The sequence below is a fragment of the Dermacentor albipictus genome, chromosome 8 (assembly GCF_038994185.2).
Source record: "Dermacentor albipictus isolate Rhodes 1998 colony chromosome 8, USDA_Dalb.pri_finalv2, whole genome shotgun sequence".
Classification (NCBI taxonomy): Eukaryota; Metazoa; Arthropoda; class Arachnida; order Ixodida; family Ixodidae; genus Dermacentor; species Dermacentor albipictus.
The window spans coordinates 125,013,403-125,034,249 of record NC_091828.1 but is presented as its reverse complement, the minus strand read 5'-3'; the positions used below and the strand labels follow the sequence as shown (position 1 = coordinate 125,034,249).

At 45.1% G+C, this 20,847-nt stretch overlaps 1 protein-coding gene across 1 annotated transcript; it reads left to right on the top strand.

The window, feature by feature from the left end:
- Positions 1–239: 239 nt before the first annotated feature.
- Positions 240–20,054, top strand: LOC135900763 (luc7-like protein 3). The gene is made up of 9 exons (XM_065430319.2): positions 240–336; positions 5,368–5,539; positions 6,158–6,264; positions 7,986–8,118; positions 8,377–8,592; positions 10,138–10,302; positions 12,430–13,039; positions 13,266–13,326; positions 19,580–20,054. The coding sequence occupies exons 2-8, from the start codon at positions 5,435–5,437 to the stop codon at positions 13,295–13,297; spliced, it is 1,368 nt and encodes a 455-aa protein (XP_065286391.1). The 5' UTR covers positions 240–336; positions 5,368–5,434; the 3' UTR covers positions 13,298–13,326; positions 19,580–20,054.
- The last annotated feature ends 793 nt before the right edge of the window (positions 20,055–20,847 follow it).

Sequence of the window (20,847 nt, the reverse complement as noted above, 5' to 3'; positions counted from 1 at the left end):
ACGAATATTTTTTGTGATATTAACTTTAGTTATTCGAACAGTTTTAACGTCAAATTCACAGCGTGTTCTATTAATTCTCCTACAGTCTATCATTTCACCCCGTTGCAACCACTCTTATTTAAGAACGTTCCGATAATTCAAAAACAACGACGATACATTTATTAAAAAAGAGCGCTAGTGAGGAAACATTAAAAACAACATCTGTATTAAGTCACGACGGAAAAAATGTACGTGTTAAGGTTTTCATAAAACTGTGACGTAAAGCTCATAAGAAATACTTCAACACGCGAACGCAGCTGGGTGGTGACGCTCTAGGTCACGTGGGCTGGATTGCAGGCCAGGGGTGGCACACTCTCAAGTTCAACAAATGGCCACAGAGGGCGAAAAAATCGACCGCGCGGCGCTGCTAAAGAAACAGGCATAGTACGCCAATTAAAAAGGTTCCCCGTTGAGCGCATTATCTCCCGCTAGAGGCGCCGTAGTAAGCGCAATTTTAACCTTCAAACTTTCTTCAACAGTAAACGAAGCGTTTTTATTGCATGATAAAGACTACAAAAGTATAATTCCTAATTTTACATTGTACCTTTCATTACCAACTTTGTTGTTTTTTGTCATTTTAAACGCAAAATAGCGTTCAGCATCATCGACCTCCCACGTGACCTCTGGCCTGGATTTAAAATTTTTACCGGTATATTCGCGTGCACGGCAGGTACGGATTCCTTAATTCGTACATTGGTTGGTTAATTTGTGCTAACACCAGTTTATTGCGCTTCGATTTCTCGCGTTATTTAACTTGGGGTGTAAGCCTGAAAGCTAGGTTTCAGTCGTGAGCCATGTGGAACACGTCTGCATCGAAATGGGAGCCGGGTCCTGCTGCGACTGGGGACAGCAATACCGGTGAGTCGTTTAACATCACTGCTTCAATCGCTATGTAATTTATTCGTCTCGTTAACTTACAGGCGGAGGTAAGTTAACGAACTAGATGCTGCATTACATAAGGGCAGTCGGGACCCTCCGTTGCTGTTTCCGAAATAAACTTTCAGTTGCGAGGCCATCATTATGCACACATTCACGAAAGAGAAACGATATCGGAACGCGCGTCACATTTTTCATCTCGTTTTAGCCGTAGCCATAAGTGACTGAGTTGCCTTATCAATATATATATTTTTTTTCGAGTCCGCCGGCAACTTCTTTCGTTCACAGAACCGAATAACCTTTTGATAAACTGAAGCTTGAATTTAATGTATTAAACAGTTGCACACATGATAATTCACCCATATTTAGTACCTGTTGGTTCCAAATGTTCTTGCTGTTCAGTTTGGCTTACCTCAGGACATCTATGTTTGCAGTAGTGAAGCTGTCCATCACGTTCATGCACAAAAAGAATGCATCAATTCTAATAGCTTCACGTCTTTCATCTATTTGCTTGTGAAATCAGCAGTGTGATCTCTTCTAGTGTATAACCGAGCGCACAAATGTTCTTATTTGTGATCTTAATAATACTTAAGCTGTTGACATGCATTGTAGTTACGCAGACATCGATTTTACGGGGAGTAACCATATTTATTTACTATGCTGCTTAAGCGCCCTAGAACAAACAGTGTACATTTGCATGTGTTCTGTCGTCACAAACCATTGCAATGTATATGTCGCACCTTTTCGCATTTTATATTGCAAAATTGTGCTTATTCAATTTCTGATGCAGTCAAAATTTCTGTTCCAGACATGCAGTAATGAGGATGGCACCAGTATAAAGCAACACACTCCATGCACTAAACAGAAGCTGCTGCCTGCTACAAGAAGGTTATTGTGTGGACTTTGGCTGCTACTACAAGGTAAACAACACCTGGTTCAGAAATAAATATGCCTGATATATGCTGTATTGGCTTGCTAGTCTTGAGATACATGTCATTTCTTTGTAGCAGACAATATGAACATTTGTTCATGTTTACAGTTCAGCATAATTAGTTCGAACATAAAAGAAAACACTACATGAGTTTGGATAATCTTTGCTGTATCTCATGTGCCATTGTTCTGCCCCAACAGAGTCTGTGCCAAGTACATCTTGGTCATCACGGGAGCCCCCATCTACACCAACAGGAAGGGGCTGGAGCTGAATTCACAAGACCACGAACAAAGAAGCCATTCCAGAATTATTTGGATGAGATATCAAGTCTACGGACGACTGTTTCAAGAGTGAAAAGAGCCTACGCCATCATTCCACCAGCACGGATATTGGCCGAGTCATCCAGGTACCTCAACAACAAAAAGTATTTGTCTTCAGATGTACCTGCAACCTCTGAACAAGCACAGACGACGCTGGCTAAGAGTGTTCTGTCAGCTTGCCCTTCCTTAGGGAGCTCCCTGGCCTTGCCAATTCTTGCCAAGTATAATTTTGTTTCAATGAATGCACGCTTCTTCATTCCACACTTTTGTTAGAGATCATTCCTATTCCTCATACAAACATTAAAGGTCAACCGATTCTTTGCTCATACTTAATGCCAGTCACTGTCTAGTAGCATAACATATGTGTAGCAGTTCTTTCTAGTGTATGTTGCCATGTGCAATTCCTCTCCTGAAATAGCTGATGTGGCATTGGCGTGTGTCTTGCATTAACCTTTACACTGTGTGCTATGTAGCATTTAACTTTTGTTAATGTTTTTGGCTTTCAATGCTTGCAAGGTAGAGTGGCTTCTTTCTTGAATGCAAGCTTTCTCATTCCCATATTGAATTCCTAGTCTCATTCAGGATTGCTATTCTTGCTCGACAGCCTGTGTTTTTGTGCAAGCTACATTGAAGAGATTGATTGCAGAATATGGTTTCGGCGCTGTGCGACTTGGTACTTGTCACCGTGTTACGTTTCTCATATGTGGGAGCCTGGTCAGTTGCATTGGGAAACAGTCTCTCGAGGCAAGCACCTGCTCCTACAGTCTGCACATTGACATAGACTGCGAATTTACACGCACCGTGGTTGGTGCTCCCCGTTCCGTCCTTTCCTGCTGCTGCCGTGTGCAAATTTTGCTTGTGGCCTTCCTCAGCCATGATTTGGCATCAACGGAGACTCTCGTACATAATTACATGGTTCTAAGTGTATGAAGTTGATATCCACATTTGTGGAAAGGCCTGCAAAATAGTTATGTCCACAAAACCGACCATGTCCATATAAAGAGAATGTGGCGGACCAAGTGTGAGTTACACATTAGTGGCATGCAATAGAACAAAAAGAAACATGCAGGTTGGAAAGGCGGTAACGCTAATATGCCGGGCACTCCATGTCGCTGTTGGCTGTGGCAGCAGATGCTTGCGTCACCCGATTGTTTCGCGATGCAAGTTGCTCACATTCAACGCCGACTGTCGGTGCAAACACGTGGGACACACTGTCCAATCTGCTTGTGCTGCTGGTTGTTGCTTGTTACCAGACTGCAGTGGGCGACGAAGGCAAGCGCTATGCCTACAGTCGGACGGTTGAATGTGCCGCAAGCAGCCCATGTGCGTGTATGCTCACTGTTGTCATGTAGATCGCAGCCAATGCATAGTGCCAATGTATAGATTGAGCCTTATGTTAGAGTATGCTGAAGTGATTTGATTACATAATCTTGTTTCAATGTTGTCCCACTTGGTCATGGTTGCCGTGTTACATTTCTGGGATGTGGCAGCCTGTTTAGTTGTATTGGCCAACAGCCTCTCGAGGTAAGCACCTGCTCCTGCAGTCCACACAGTGACACGAACTCCTTGTTTACATGTACTGTGATTGGTGCTCCCTGTTTGTCCTTTCCTGCTGCAGCCATGGGTAAAGTGTGCTTGTGGCCTTCTTTGTACATGATTTGGCGTGAACAGAGACTATCATACATGATTACATGGTTTGAAGTGTATGAAGTTGATATCCACATGGGTGGAAAGGCCTGCAAAAGTGGCTGCGAATTGGCGATTACCACAAAACAGACCACATCGATATTGAGAGCAGGTGGGGCACCAAGTGTGAGCGACACATTAGTGGCCACTGAAAGAACAAAAAGAAACGTGCATGTAGGAAAGGAGGTAACACTAGGATGCCAGGTAGTTCATGTCACTGTGTTGGCTATGGCAGCAGGTGCCTGCGTCACCCGATTGATTCGCAGTGCAAGTTACGGTGACTGTCATTGCAAACAGGTGGGGCACTGTCCAATCTGCTTGTGCTACTGGTTGTCACTCGTTACTAGACGACCATGTGCGACGTAGGCAAGCACTGTGCCTGAAGTCGGATAGCTGAATGTGCTGTATGCAACTTGTAGTGCGTGAATGCCCACTGTTGTCATGTGGATCTTAGCCAATGTACAGTGTATTGCCTGAGCCTTATGCGGTGATTGAATGCGGAGTCTAATTTGATAATGGTTGCCGTGTTATGTTTCTTCGATGTGGCGACCTGGTTAGCTGCATGGGCAACAGTCTCCCGAGGTAACCATCTGCTCCTGCAGTCCACACAGCGACAAAGACTCCCAATTTACATGCACCGTAATTGGTGCTCTCCCCATTCGACATTTCTTGCTGCAGCCGCCGGCCAAGTATGCTTGTGGGCCTTCATCGGCCGTGATGTGGCGTGAACGGAGACAGCACACGTTATTACATGGTCCGAAGTTGATAGCCACATGGGTGGAAAGGCCTGCAAAAGTGGCTGCAAAATGGTGATGCCCACATGGAGAATGTGGCGCACCAACTATGAGTTACACATTAGCGGCCCCCGAAAGAACAAAAAGAAACGTGCAGGTTGGAAAGGCGGGAACGCTAAAATGCCGTTTAGTCCATGTCGCTGTGTTGGTTGCGGCAGCAGATGCCTTGCGTCACCGGATTGCTTCGCAATGCAAGTTACGGCGACTGTCAATGCAAACAGGTGGTGCACTGCCCAATTTGCTTGCGCTACTGATTGTCGCTCGTTACCAGATCGCCATGTGCGGCGACGAAAGTGAGCAGTTTACGAGCTCGCGTTAATGGTTTCAGCGCATCTCGACATGCAAATTTTATTTCTGATCTTGTATGAGAAGGTGCACTGGTTTTATTCTGCCAATAAAGTCGCACGTCCTGTTCACTCACTTGTGGCTTGTTTGTATGGGCGTCAGTAGAGGCTCTTTAGTCTCCTGGCCATTAAAACGCGGCAGCTGAGGCATGCCGCAAAGCCAGCGAGGCGAACACGGCGCGTACCCAGCGTACGGCACCGGTGTAAAGCGGCCATATTGAATAGTGTACTAAAAAAAAAGCATTTCCGCTTCCTGTTTAAGTAGCGCCATCTGTCGGGTTCCCCACTAAGTTCCATGCGCTGCCGCTTCTTATTTTCGAACCACTGTGGAAGGTACAGTTTCCCTTCTCTAAAGTTGTTCTTTATTCTATGTGCAGGCTCGCAGCAGCGTGAGCAGGCGGAGGTTGTGTCCCGTGAGCTCCCGTAGTTTTTTTGTGATCGAAAATGGCGCTCGCCTCAGCAAAACAACTTCTCGACGAATTAATGGGCCGGGATAGGAATCTCGCGCCCGCGGAGAAGAAGAATACTTGCAACTGGGAAGACCCCGATGTAAGCCCTGGCGATTCGTTAACTTTGCCCATATCGCGGGCGCAAATGTTCAGTTCTCGGAACAGGCTGCCCTTCGAGGTGTCTTTTACTTATTGTTTATCTTGCCGGTATGCGAGGGCGCGATAGGGTGCGTCATAACATTTTTTGCGCATGTAGCCGGTCCGCTTTGTGATTCTTCGATTACGAGGCGCTATGTAAAGTACAAATTTCGGCGCTGAAGTGCGCTGTATGCATGTGCGCGAGGACGTGGACGGCGAGACCGCAGACGCCATCGTTCGCATAGCTAACATGTTCCCGCGTGCCTCCCACCTTTACTCGGCTTTCGGCGCCATTTAGCACCTCTCCTTTCGTGCTTTTCATGTGGCAATCAATTTCGTCAATGTACCAGTTAAGGATACTAGCTAGGCTCGCAATTATGTTCGAACATCACGGTCAGGACTGGTGCAGTCTCGCACAGTTGTATGCAGTACGCGGAGTGAACGGCACGATGATATCGCGAAGGCGTACTCGGGTTACCCTTGACGCGTTTCCTGCTCATACGTGTTGTATGGCCGTGGTGCGGTGCCTCTTGGCGCGTTTTCGTGCATGCTTACAATCACTGGCTTCGTGTTGTTACAGGTTTGCAAGCACTTTCTTGCGAAGTTCTGCCCCAACGATCTGTTTGTGAACACCAAAGCAGACTTGGGTCCGTGCAACAAAGTGCACGATGACAGGCTGAAGAGGGAGTAAGTTTTATTATTACATTGCTATTATTACATTGAGCGTTGTGGGTGTTCTGTGAAGTATGTTAAGAGTCGCATACCAGACCTTATATTGGCCCGTCTAACCTACAGCGGTCGCATCCGTGCATCAACTTGGATGCATCGGTTTTTATTGCGTTTATTCAGCAATTTGTATGCCTTAAAGGGACACAAAACGTAAGTTACGCTGTACTAGTAATTGCATTTTTGAAACATTAATACCGCCGCCCTTCGCATGGCAAAATGCCTGGTAAGCTAGTAAGGGGACACACAAAAGTGACAGCACACTGGAGCTTTTGTAACAGGTCGCTGTGACGTCATAAAATAGATAGCAGCTAAGTAGGGTGGTTTGATGGGCGAGTTAGTATTGCATAGCGGAGGTAGGTTCATTGTCGTTAATTTTCTTCTTTATTTCTTCTTTTATTTTTGAGCATATGCAACATTGATCTGTGGAATTTTCTTCAAATTTAAACTTCATCGCAAGTCTCTTATTCACCAGTCATACCCTCAAATAAGATCCCTTGATTAATTTAATCAGTCGTCAGAAAAGACATTGCATTTTAAAAGAACCAGGTAATCAACCTACCCAGTTTCCATAACTTGCACCTAAAATTGTTCAAACATAAGAGAGTAGTATGCCGTATTTACTCGATTCTAAAGAACACTTTCTTTCCCGAAAAGGTCACTAAAATGTGACATGCTTATTAGAATAAAGTATGAAACCAAAACTGCAATAGGTGGTGTCCAAAAAATCTGGAACGGGGTCGAGAAGATACATCCTGGGCAGTCGATAACAATAAAAAGGTCTCGGACAGCAATGAGTGATCTCCTGTTTACTCTGGCTCTGATGCAGTAAATGTTCTTGTCCGAGTGAGAACAAATTGCTGTCTCTCTCTTACCATAAAAATCTGGTGACATAAACATCAAGGGTGTTGCATTTTGCATTTTTTTCGAAATGTGAAAATTCTGACACGTGTATCATTCGAGGGTGTGTTAGAACTGAGTAAGTGTGGTACTTTCAAATTCTTGATGGCAGCGGCTGTGACAAAGTGGCGCTCAAGTATTGGCACAAGTCAAGAAAGTGACGTTTTGCCTCCATTCTGTAATAATAAACCATCCGCTGTCAAATGAATGAGAATAGAGCTTTGTAAGACTACTTTCCCAGTATAAACGAATTTAGTGTTTAACTTGTGCCCGTCCACGTTATGTTATGCCAGTGTCACGCGGTCACTTTTTATCGTGATCGGGCCTGATCTGAATTGAATTTCTTGACTGTGATCAACAATGATTGCTGCTACACGATGCAGGAATGATCCAGATCAGGTTTGGACATATGTAGTGTGGGTGAGTCCTAACACACTAAAGTGAGTCATGCAATGAGAGTTGATCAAATTTGCTGCAAAAATCGTAATATAAAGGTTGTTTTTCAATAAAATATTTCATTTGTTATCATGTGCTACGCTGAGGACTACGTGGTCGTCAGCCTACGGTGGCGATTGTCTGGATCCGGATCAAGTAAGAACGTGAGCGAAAGTAACCGTGTGATACTGGTATCAGACTGAAGTCATCGGGAAGCCCCGAACTTTGCAACACAGTTCGGGGCTTCCTGCTATGTGTTGCAGTTATACCTGTAAACTTGTGCAAGCTAGCAATTGAACTTGTGCGTACATGTTGTTACACAGCCCCGTTATCTCATTCTTCTTTAGGTACGAGGAAAGTCCCCGATACAGACAGGAAGGCTATGAAGAAGCCTTTCTCCAGTTCTGCCAATCAATGCTTTCCGACGTTGAGAAGCGCATCCGGAGGGCACGGCAGCGACTGCAACTCAGCAATCAAGAGGTCAGAACAGTTAATTGGCAACCTGTTGTGGCATACCATAATGTTGATGTGATCGAGGGTTTGAGGGAACACTGCTGAACTCTCGTACTATTTAGCTTAGAGAGGTTAAATTCCATAATCAATTTCTTTATTTGATGTACTCCAGTAAACAAGCAGAAGACAGCTTTAAAAAAATGAACAAAGAGTGAACGAACTTTGCAAAGCAGAGTTTGTCGTGTAGTGCATCAGTGACAAAATAGGGCGTCGCTCTGTTTACAGGGTGGTGTGGTGATCAAGACGAAGGAGCCTGCGGCACCGACGGACGAGCGGGTGATTGTGCTGAATGAGCGCATCCAGGGCCTGCTGCAGCAAGTGGAGCAGCTCGGCTGCGAGGGCAAGGTTGAGGAGGCACAGGCCATCATGAAGCTCTGCGACCAGCTCAAGGAGGAGCGCAAGTCTCTCGACAAGGACTCTGACAAAGCGCACTGGCTCAGGGTGAGGCACCCACAGCATTTGTGAACTTGGCCTGTGTTGGCTTGCATTTGTATGATTAAAAAGAAAAATGGAAACGGGTGGCACAGTTTACGATTTCTAGATCTGTAGATTTCTAGAGATGTTCAGATTGATAGGACAAGATCTATTACAGGCATAGGTAATTGCACAAGGTAGCTATAGAGGTTTTGAGGGAGAGAATACTAAGGAGATATAAGCGGTGTGCTATACTGATAAGCATTTATACAATACCTGATTAGCTTAAGCAGGCGAGGTGCCTGTTTGTCACCGCCTTGTTTTGAAGGGGATGCCATCATCCAATGGCATCTCCTTTGATTTGGCATGGCTACAAATGGACACCCAGCTTGGTGTGAGGCACTTGCATGTTACTGTATCCTAATTTAGCACTCTGCCCATTTCTGCTTTATCTACGTCGTAGTTACCTGTGCCTGTGACAATCTTACCCCCCTCTCTTGCCTGCTTTATTCTCCCCAATTCGCCAAACATTCTTTGCTTATCTCGATCGGTGAAGTTGATTGGATGGATAATATGATCGTCCCCATTGAGGAGGGGTGGTGGCAAAAGCCACCCAGCTTGTCACTTTATTTCTTCTATGCATATTTTTGGCCTTAAGGGTCCTTGGTTTGTTTTAATAAATCAGTTAGTCTAAAGCTTGTTGCCCTAAAACCTATTCTTTCCTGCTCCTTGCTTTTGTGCCACCTAGTATCCCAGGCTTTTACTAATCTCCACTGCACATCCATTAGACTTTCCTTTACTATTCCAAAATCTTATTGCCTTGGGCAGGGTTACTACATGTTCATTGTCCTCTGGATGGATACCGCAACATGCCTAACAAAATATGCCCTCTTGTTCCTGCGCTGTCTGGCTGTAACATTTTATTATTTTTTTTTAATCCCATGTTTTTCCGTGCACTGCTTTGAATGCTGCATCTTGTGGTGGTCTATGATACCTCTCATATTGTTAATTTTTACTTGTTCTGTTGCTTTTCGAACATCCTGCATACTTGACGTGCTGAAGATGGTAAACGTCTCTCTCACTGACTACGCTATGAAGTGGCAGGTTCTTTGTTTACTGCTTGCTTGTACATATTCATGGAGTGCAAAGAAAGAGCATCCAAAACCAAGATGTTCCGATCCTTGCTCACTACTCTCTTGTTTGTTAGGTTTACTGTTGGAACACGGCAACAACATTAGTAATAACTACATGCTGATTCTTCGGACAACTCTTCTAAACAAAATAGGGCTTCTTATACCCCGATCACGTGGGGCACTCTCAGTCATGCTTGTGATTCTAGATTGTAATTCGCTCCTAATTGAGTCCGATCAGGATCAGATTTTTCAATCTAGCTCCCTTTAAAAGCTTGTTTGAACGAGCCACTTGTGATCAAGAAATTCAATCCTGATCAGGCCTGATTGCAGTCGAGAGTGCCCTATTTGACTGGGTTATAAGACAGAAGCAAAAATTTATTTACCTTGCCAGACAGATGTTTTGCAGTGTCTTCTTTTTTGCTTTATGTGTACTGCGCAGCAAACAGCAGAGCTGGCAGCTGCCCAAGAAAAACAGATGGAAGTATGCGACATCTGTGGAGCCTTCCTCATCGTTGGCGATGCGCAGCAACGTGTCGATGACCATCTCATGGGCAAGCAACACATGGGCTACGCCAAGCTCAAGGAAGCTGTTGAGGAGATTGTGGTGAGCACTTGGGAACCGTGGTAGCACACTTGTTGGTCAATATCGTCGCAAGTTGAGGGAAGGAGGCTGTACTTATGGGCAGACGGGCGCAGGAAGGGATTCGGTGCTGGTGTTGCAGACATCGGTAGGGACTAAAATGGTACATCATGGTCGAGCTTCGGGAGAGTAAGTACAGCAGTGTGCAGTTGTAGGGCTGTGGGCTGATGGATGGAACGTTGAATAGAGAATGAAATTGAGAACCAGCCTGGCGAAATAGAGAACCAGTCTGGCGCTCTTTGGCCACATTTGGCCCTTGTGCCACAAAACACCACCTTCATCATCAACTATTATGAACAACATTTGTTCACCATAAAGTTGAAAAAATGATTGATGACGCGCCCTGGGTAGCCAATCAGATAGCTCGCCCTACTAACGTCATTGGATTAAATGATGTCAAGTGGGTAGGGGCGGCTTAAAATTCAGCCGAGTGATGTGCTACGATCGGCAGCGATGTACATTTTTAAACCTTTATAATAAAATACACACTTTACTCAGAGCACTTAAAAGCATCAATTAATCATCAGAAGGACCTACTCTAACGACGTGGTATGTTTGTACAAAATCGTTCCAGGGTCCCTTTAACTGTGGCCTTGATTCATGTTGCTGAAAGACAGGCATCCAAACACAGACACAAGCGAGAAGAAAAAGACAACACAAACCCCGACTGTTAAGTGATAGGTCGCACAGTGGTGGAGAAGGAAGGTGCAATATAGTACTTATTTGTGCATGCTTAAGAGAAGACAGCACCAACCTTTCTATCATAGACACATTCACAAAAGACAGCAGTTTATGTATGACAATTCCTCTCAATTTCCTCACTTTGTAGCTAACTTTTTTTTTGTGCCAAGTAAATGCTGTTTTACAGTTGAACCATCTCATATTGGTACCGGTTTTAACAGTACGTTGGATATAACAATGAGCGCCTCTTTCCCGTCTCCCTTCACCGACATTGGGAGTGTGTGGAATGTAGATGTGAGAGAGGCGACAAAGGCATGCCATGCTAGGTGCACGGCACAAAGGCAGCAGGTGTTCCAAAGTGGCTTGCATATATTTTTTATTTTCCTGGATTTTGTGTTCATTTTCTTTTTGGTGCAGGCACCCAGTAGCCAGATTTGTTATATTTCATTTTATCTCCTTAGAGACCCTGTAGCACCGGTACTGCATAAGGGGTAGGAAAACAACATATACAAAAATGTGTTGCAATACTTTCAGTTCATGAAATAAAAAGTTGTTACATCTTGAACAAAATGTGACGAGCAGTTCACGGCACCGATTCGAGCCTATAATGCTGTTTGGGAACGTATAGTCACTGATGACCTCACAATCAGTGTTTCTCTCCCTTATGCTCCTCCGGTATCTATGTAAAAACCAACAATTAGTATGTCGTAAGCTTGCATCAGATGACTGCAGTAGAAGCAATGCTGTCGGCATTGCAAATTCGCCATCTTACTGCTGTTATCACACAGGCACTTGCTTGACACAGTACGTTTTACACAAACACCTGGTAACATTTTGTGTAATCCCAAACAGTGCTCGGTAGCCAGCTGCCAGCCAAATGCTTTGCATAACATAGTTTCCCACAGTGCGTGGGATCTGCTTCATTGTTTATCATCTATTTAGGTTGTGTAGTCAAGTGTGCAGGCTATGAGATCCGAGAATAAGCTGAATATTTTCGCAGCCTGGTATTCAGACTTCCTGCCTGCACTAGTGCATGCAAGCAGCATACTGCTGTACAGTTTTATTGGTTACAGTCCTGAACTGCTCAGAAATTCACCATTTTCTGAGATCTCGTAGTCTGCGAACTTTTGCGGTTGACTGTACGTAAGGTTCTCACTATTGTTATACCGATGTCAGATAGGCCACTCCCGAGCACATTTGGCACCCTTATGCAGCTTGCACAAAAGAGCTAATCGCCATCGACGATGCTCCCCACGAAACCAATGTTAAATGCCACCAACATTGAGTTTGTACTCTCATGGTCGTTCATGTGGCGTCTTGTGAGTGTATCACTTGTGTGGCTTCTGTTGCGTGACTTTGACCGATCACCAGTGTTGAAGGTTGAATACATACGTGTTTCCTCTCCTTCAGAATCGGCGTGAAAAAGAGCGAGAGGAAAAGGAGAAGCAGCGAGAGCGTGAGAGGGAGCGGAGACGGAGGCGCGAAGAAGATGAAACTCGAACTCGACGAGGGCCTGAACCAGCTCGGGATGACCGGCGAGAGCGTGATGAGAAGCGGCACAGGAGTAGGTCCCCACGCGACGATCGAAGAGAGCGCACTGATGACAGAAGACGTGATGAAGACCGCCGACGGGACGATGACCGGAAACGAAATGATGAGCGCAAGCGAGACGATGAGCGCAAGCGTGAGGACGAGCGCAAGCGTGACGATGAACGCAAGCGTGACGATGAGCGCAGGCGGGAGGAGGACCGGAAGCGTGACGAGGATCGCAAGCGGGATGAAGACCGCAAGCGTGATGACGAACGGCGGAAAGAGCGCAGCCGGCGGGACGATGAGCGGAGTCGGAGGGATGATGAGCGGAGTCGAAGAGACGACGACCGGAGCAGCAGTAGGAGCGAGCGCAGCTCTCATCGAGACTCGCGGGATTCGCGGTCGTCTGGACACGACCGGGACAAGCACCACAGCAGCAGTAGCAGCAGCAAGAGTGACCGTGACTCTCACCGCAGCTCATCTTCTAGGGGTGAGCATGCTTGGAGAAATTGTTGGATTTTTCCTTTTTTTGTAGATCGTGGCCCGAATTGTAGTGTGCATCCTTGTCATGGTCACTTCCTCCTCTGGCAGTGACATGCCCAGGATGAGGCCCTTGCAGACACCTGCTTCATTCAAACTGATGAGGCTAAGGTGTACCAAGCCTGTGCTGTTTTCCCCTCGCTTTTCTAAAGGACTCTCTCATTTGTTTATTTCAGTGAGCAATGGCGACTCCAGCCCCCGTCACTGAGATGTCAAGTGAGTTGCTGGGGTCAACAGGTAGGTGTCACTGCGGCAGAAGGTGTCTGCCTTTCCTCCTCCTTCTCTCCTTTTTTCTTTATTCACTGGGCATTTCTCATCTTCATTTTTATCCTTTTCATCCTTCTGTTTTCTCGCTGGGATTGTGTTGTTCCTGTCGTGGGTGGTGACCTCTCCTTTTCCCCTCTTTGTTGTTGCGAAAGGGTTGGGGTGGGCATAGAGACTGGGGTTGTTGGGATGCATTATGGACAGGCGGGGTCGGGGCTTGGTTCCCGATTGCTGCAAAAGGACAGACTGATGTGAGAGAAGCGACCGAAGACAGACCTGCTGATGTGCCTTCTTCCATCGTGTGTGTGTCCTTGCGACTTTTCGCCCCCCTCTCCCATCGGTGGAGCGGCTGTGTGGCAGCTTGAGGAGCCCGTCTCGAGAGCAAGCGAGAGTTTCGGAGCGAGGGTTCTTGCGTAACAGGCGAGTAATGCACCAGGTATGGCCTACCAACAACTGCATAGGGCGAAGCACCGTCGTCTTCTCATTAACTGTTACTGCCGTCGTGCATTGTGCGTTGCGGGGTTACCGTATTGATCTAGTGGAATTTAATTTTCTTTTTAAATCTTGTTTCACCATAGATGCAGCACAAGTTGTACATGGAATTTTTTCGGCTAGTTCTTTTTTTTTGTATATATTTAAATGGTTAATGCATGAAACATTGTGCGGGTGGCAGATATGAAAAGGCAATTGTTGGACTCTCAGGCACACTAATTAGTAGCTGATGAAACCAGTCTCACCCACACAACTTGCAGGAAAGGAACATTTTAGAGTACTATTTGACAAAGCGCACATAACATGTCCTGCACGTAACAAAATCGCATATCGCAATATCCCGGGTTATCATCCCCACCCACTTCAATGGATGAAATAAGTGTAGTAGTAGATCTTATCTGATCGCATGGATAAGTCAGCTGAAAGTGAACAAATAACTGGCACGTTTCACAAGCATTTTCGATAAAGGCTTTTATTGCTCGCCATCAAAGCTATCAACAGAGGCATTGGGGTCCCCATGAAAAGTAATACTATATAGGTGCCGTCATCTTGTATCATATCACTTGTGGACAAAGTGGCAAGCTCAAGTAAATGCGTAAATATTGACAGCTAAGAACATTCACAAGTAAGCAATCACATGCTGCTACAATAGTCACTGTCAGCTGCCTGTCTGCTTTGATAAAGTGTCGCACTGTCATTGCATCGCGAGGTCCCTGGGGCACTTTCACGGTTGTGCGTTTTGCAATGTGTAGACAGTTTGCGAAAATAAATGGTGTGGGTGATATTCTGGGATATACTGCCAGTAGTCTGTCATCTTAGAGAAAGAGATATCAACTGCATCTTACAAAACACCAATTCCATTATCATTAACTTCTTAAGGCACTTATTGAGCTCTAAGCTGGGAACGTCTGAAGTCAGTGTAAAGAAATTAACAGCCGTGCAAGACACAAGCTGCAAAATTGGTTTCCTGGAATTGGCACGAGGAAAGTAAGCTGTCGGCAAGCCTCATAAAGAGGAGTGTGAGTGTGCGGCTCAAGTTCAAGGGCTTGGTAATTTTTTCGCGTTAGCACCTTGCTTGTTGCGTGCGGGTTAGCTATACCAGCGAAAGATAGCCTTCACAGAAGCCGGATCGGTGCATGGTTCAGGTTGCATGCTGCGAGCGGGTAGCTGGGTTGTATGAGCGAGCAGAAAAAAAAAGCAATTTGCTGCACGACGTCTGAAGCAGTGGGCTCTTACTTTCAGAGGTGGCAGGTTTTGGTGCTACCTGGCACCAAAAGTATGACTTCCCCAAACATTATGCGTGATGATGACCGTACAGTGTGCCTTGATCACTGTTCACAAGTAAGTTCTGTTGACTCGGGCTGCGGGAAGACGGTGCGCAAGATCACAGGTGAAGGCGATCTGTTGTCTTTTGTGATAACCTGAGCGAACAATGTTTTTGCTGTTGGCAGTGATACTGATCGGTTTAGCATTTTTCTGCATGCCAGTCTTGATAACATAGGCTGAAGGTCATTGGGGACTGCTTAGACTAGTTCTAGTTGAGTCTACAGATGTTTAGTGTACATAATTACGCAAGCATAGACAGTGGACCATATCATCTTCAGAGAACGCTAGCTAACTTGACTATTTGATAGTAATGCACCAAATATTTTAAGCATGGCACAACATAACTGTTGGTATTGAAACACCCAAAATGATGCAGTCCTGATATGACAGGCTCAAGGAGGCGTATCATGTGCAGTCACTTGCAAAAGTTTTTGGACCATGGGGTCCGAAAAAAAGCCGCGCATCTCCGCAGCTTAATATTCGGATTTCCGGCTTGTACAGTCGAGCCTGTTTATAGCGAACATGATAGTTCTGCGAAAAGTGGTTGTTGCATCAGTAGTTCGTTATGTGAACTTGCCCTTCAATACGTGCAAAAATGGAATGACAATGAAGTTGGCATCGGCAGTTACAATTCAACAGCACTTTGGTCTAAAAATCTGATCTTCTGTAATGTTCATTTTTGTTCCCGGCACATAACCGCATCTGCTTGCAAGTTTCTGTTAAAAGCGTCATCTAAAGAACAAAATGCACCGTCATAGCTCTTTCAAAACGGTGCCCTGCTTGTTTGGATCATTTGTCATATCGAAACTACGAGAGCAGCCACCACCATTTTTTGTTCAAAAACTTTTGATATATTTTACTGCCAGTGGGACACGAGTAGATTTTCCTTACTGTAGAGAAGCATTCTAGTTGGCTGGAAGCAGAAACAACTGCAGCATGCTGGCACTTTGCAAAGGCATGTGCGCCATTGCAACTGCAGCATCCACCACACGTGCGCCGAGAGCCACATTGTTACGTTTTCTAAGTCGCTTCGCCTGAAAAGGTACAAAGTCTCAAAGGTTTCGCTGTTTTGAAACGCTAACAGCAGCAATGTAAATGAAGCATCGAAGAATCGTGATCTCTCAATAACAGTGCAGCAACCGCCAACGCTTTTCAGGGTAACCAGCGGTGCATTGTGCTACATTCATGTCGACTCGGACCGCGTGAATATTGACATAGAGCAACGCTTCAGCAGTGCTCTATGTCTAGTCTAAATTGGTCCACTTAGATGAGCTTGGGATGTTGCAGAGAAAACTGTGCAAGAATGAGTGCTGTCATTGGGGCATTGAGATTGCATGCGGTTCTGCTTGGAGAAATGCGCAAAGAGTGCTGTCACTGAGGCCTCTGGGGTAGCATCATCGGCGGTCAGTGTCTTCATCACATTTGTGGACTGTAGTGGGGGGGCACGTTGCGCTTCCCATGCTCTGGAACATTGCTTGTGCCCTCCACTTATCGTGACCGATTTTGAAGTCTTCATTGTAACAGTCGTTATATCTGGATGCAGCTTCAATATTTAAGGCAGGGCCGGAAAACCTTAGAGTGAAATGTGATACGTATAACTGATAATTTGTTATAAGTGGGTTCGACTGTACCAGTGTATGCGACCAAAATAGTGTACAGCTTTCCTATTCATGTTTGCAAACTGCGTGGAACAAAAGTCCTACAGTCCATAAACTTTTGAGGTTGACTATTCATTGAGCTACTGAGTGCGACAAATTTAGCACGATTCATGACATGACACTGTCATTGACGAAAGCTGCCCTACTGAACCCTTGCATCCTAGTGCCTGGAGCTTGCGTGCAGTCAAAATCACGGAAGGTGGTTGCTAGAAATTGTGGTGTGCTGTACACTGGAGCTTTGAATGATCATGGAAAGCAGGGCAGGATAACTGGGCACCTGGATACTATTGCATTGTGTGTTAAAAGCTCTATGGAGATTTTTTATCTCTTGTAGCACTGTGAGCAACGAGCATTGCTGTTATTTGTATAAAAGTTGTGGCTAGAGACACTGTGTCTATCGCAGATTGAAGAAGTGCTAGTGTTTCACTGGCATCTTAGGCTAATTCATTTGCAGTTTTAATCTCTTAACACGTTCGATGGCCTCCCTGCTTTTTTTTAATTTGTGGATCCCACTGTTCCGTGTTTACAAGTGACGCTGCTTTATTGTTATTTATTTTTTCTCTGCCTTCTAGTTAAGAGATACGTTTGCTTTGTTGCAAGTGTGTTGTGTAACGTGATGATGTAACAAATTGGGCTGCGCGAAGAAATGCAGCGGCCGCTCGGGCAAATGGCAACGGCACCCCCCAGAGTCACTCACGTCTTGACACACAGGTGGGCTTATGCCACTCTTGTTGGACACTCTCCAGACACTACTGCTTGGATCTTGTTTGCTGTTTGTTGACTTTTTCGCATTAGCAGTCTCTTTGTTTTTAAATTTTTATTTCCACCACACATGGTTCCACTGCAACTGTTTTCGTAGCCACCGGCACGCAAGTTTGTACGAAATGTTTGGCATCTTTTGAGTTACTTATTGTTCTGTGATGGAAACAGACTGGTATATATATATATATAAAGAGAGTTAAACTCCATCGAACGGCCTACTAAAGTTGCTGGTGGGTGATGCGACGCTTCTGCTCTGCAAGAGTAGTACAGGAATTTTTCTGCGATTTGGCATGGCTTCATTACGAAAGCTCGCTGTGAATTTTATTGCCTTTTTGGGGTTCAGTGTACACAAGTGGCCAAGAAGGAGGACGGGAGGATGCTTTTACATTTGAATTTAAAAAGCAGTTAATTTTCTCTACTGTTTGTTAGCCACCTTTGAGTATATTCCTAAACCTACATTACATTCGTGAAACAACATTAACTACAGATGGTTACTTTTTGGTAACTTAAAACAAATAGTTTATTTGCGCCATTCTGGAAATGTAGGATGCTAGAAATGAGCACCTATGTATTGGCTAATCATTGCCGTGCAACAAATTTGAAATGACTCTTTGCTGCAGAGCTCCAGGTCGCGGGTTTGATCCTGGCCGCAGTGTGATTGGGATGAAATGCAGGAGTGGACGTGTATGTACTGTGAGTGTTAAAGAAACGCAAGTGGCTAAAATTATTGTGGAGTCCCCCACTACGACATGCCTCATAATCGGATCATGCAAAACCACAGAATATATTTTCAACAAGTTTGAATTCAGTTCAAAAGCCAGAAAGGATGATGTTTGGGTAAATCCATGTAGCATACGCGCATTTATTTATATGAGGTTCATTTACCGGCACTCATTGTTCCAGTGCTCGATAGCTTTTTTTTTCTCTAGTACTAAAAAGTGAACGCTAGAAACTAACAATTACCTTGGAAGGCCGCATTTTTGCAGGAGTTTATCTTTCTGTGCCTCATCATTGAGATGCCAAACATTGCTTGCGTGGGGGTGTCTGCAATGTCCTTGTGGTGATGTTTCATTGGCGTGAATGCTCTCTCTCCAAGGCATTTGCTTTCTTGGTGCCTAGCTTATCTTTGTAAACTTCCTGGGACACTGTGTGAGCTATCTGCGGCATTTAGCAGAAATTGATTTACATGTGAGAAGCGGCCTTGCAAGGGTTTCAGCATTCAACTGCTGAACACGCGCGCTAAAAAAAAAAAAGAACGAAAGCTAAGGTAGGGCTCGTTGCTAGCTTTTCAGCGGAATGCTGGCAGTAGTTTAATCTCTCAGCTGTTGTAATATGCAATTGCAGGAAACAATGAAAATAGGTAGGCTGTTTTATTACATCATGCAGCAGTGGGCACGACTTAGTGTTGGTAATTAAAATGTGCTAAGGTCTGAGGCATTCACCAATTGACAGTGTACTGTCCTAAATTTTCTCTTTTGATAAGGAGCTAGGCATGTTACGTATAGCTACCATACGCATATATAGATCAGCGACATGCATTAAGTTAGGCTTAGCACACAGTTGTGCAGCATTACTATTTATCAATGCACAGGCTAAAGCAATCATAGTAGCATCTCAGGGAGCAGAAGTTATACACTGGGTACCGTTATGTATTTTCCTATGTAATGCCTATACGGGCCTTAAATTAATGATGGATCAACTTAATATTGTGCTCAGTGTGTGTAACTTGTCTTGAGCTTCACTCGAGCCCAACACGACACGCTGATTGTAAACATGTTTGACAACAGTCCAGCAGGACACAGATAATATTGTGGACTAAGCTTAGGCTAACGAGCAAGCTGGGCATCTTTAGAAGCTTAAACAGTCAGAATGCATAGGGCAGTGCCATGGGGAGAGAAGGCAAAGCGCACCACAGGGTCCGAAGCCGTAGATGAAGCATTGCATCCACCGGACTCCTCACGCTCTTCGACTTCTCTTCCGTGTTCCAGCGTTCTGGTGAAAACCTGGCAAGCAGAAAAGCACTGGCGGAAGAAGCGTCAACACTGCGGGCATTGTGTTGGCAGCGACATCTCGATGGCAGCCCAACCCCTGCTGGCATTGGAGCTGTAATAAGCAAGGAACAAAAAGACCCGCCGAGCCGCCACCATCCGTTTCACCGAAAGAAGGTGCTCCTTTGCTTTCCGTTTGCCTCACATCTTTAGTTGAGAGAGAAAGCAAAAAAAATGAAAGCAGACATGTTCCCTTTCATCGATTCTTTTTCTTTTCTCTGTCTTTCCCTCCCCTCATTACGAACTGCACTCATCACTCCTTCCTTCCATTCTTTGAATCAACTTAGCTTGCCTTAAGTTAATGTGGATGGTTACATGAACACATTTGCTGAGTGTAAGCGAGTTACTGTTTTTACGTTTCTGCATTTGCAGCATCGGAGTTGAGAAATAAAGAGTGGTGTTGTAGCAGTGCTACTGTTTCGGCTATTGTGTGATTTACTTTGGGCCGATGGCCAAATGGGCGTAGGGTTATAGACCTTTCCAGTGAGAGAGCCCCCCCTCCCCGGTCATTGCCTTAAAGCTCTCAGGACTGCTTTGAACCTGCGTGAGCCCCCGCTCAAAAGCAACAGCATGTGCAAGAAAGCGTTCTCTGCCTTCAATGGAAAGGTATGTACCTGGCTGAGTGTTTCTCGACAGTGGTGGAACAAAGGAGCTCTCTGGAACCAATGTTTCATCAAGGGGGCTTTTCAGAGTAGCAACTACTGTTCTTGGTGGCATTTTACATTACTCACTCCAAACAGGGAAAGGGAATAAGTGAGTGTGACCGGGAAAATCGAAATGTTTAAACTGGAGGCTGTGTCAAAGGGGTCGTGCTGCTGGTGCTGCCAAGTATGGGACGACAAAAAAAAAAAAAAAGCAAACCAACAGCTGATGACATTGAAGAAAAAGCCTTCATTGATGCATTTGTGTACTGTGTGGTTTAGACTGCACTGTCTCCAGGATTAGCCCACATTTTTCACAAAGCCCCGGTTCCTGTTTTAGGGGCACTCAGTTTAAACAAGCACATCTTGGTTTCATTTCGACCTTTTTGCACATTGTTACTGCTCTGTGCATACCTATATGATAACTTGATGTGTTGTCTTTGTTCCAAGCTTCATTTTGATGCCCCTTTCATTAACTTATATGCATTGGAAAACTTTTGATGAGATGAAAGTGGCCAGATAGATACCCAGCTCCTGCAAACCCCAAATTGGTCTGACATCTCCAAG

What these genes read in the sequence shown, in the direction of transcription:
- LOC135900763 (XM_065430319.2), top strand. Translation starts at nt 5,435, where the DNA reads ATGGCGCTCGCCTCAGCAAAACAACTTCTCGACGAATTAATGGGCCGG. An exon ending in GATGACAGGCTGAAGAGGGA is followed by an intron (nt 6,265 to 7,985) that starts GTAAGTTTTATT and finishes ATTCTTCTTTAG; the next exon opens with GTACGAGGAAAGTCCCCGAT. An exon ending in ACAAAGCGCACTGGCTCAGG is followed by an intron (nt 8,593 to 10,137) that starts GTGAGGCACCCA and finishes TGTACTGCGCAG; the next exon opens with CAAACAGCAGAGCTGGCAGC.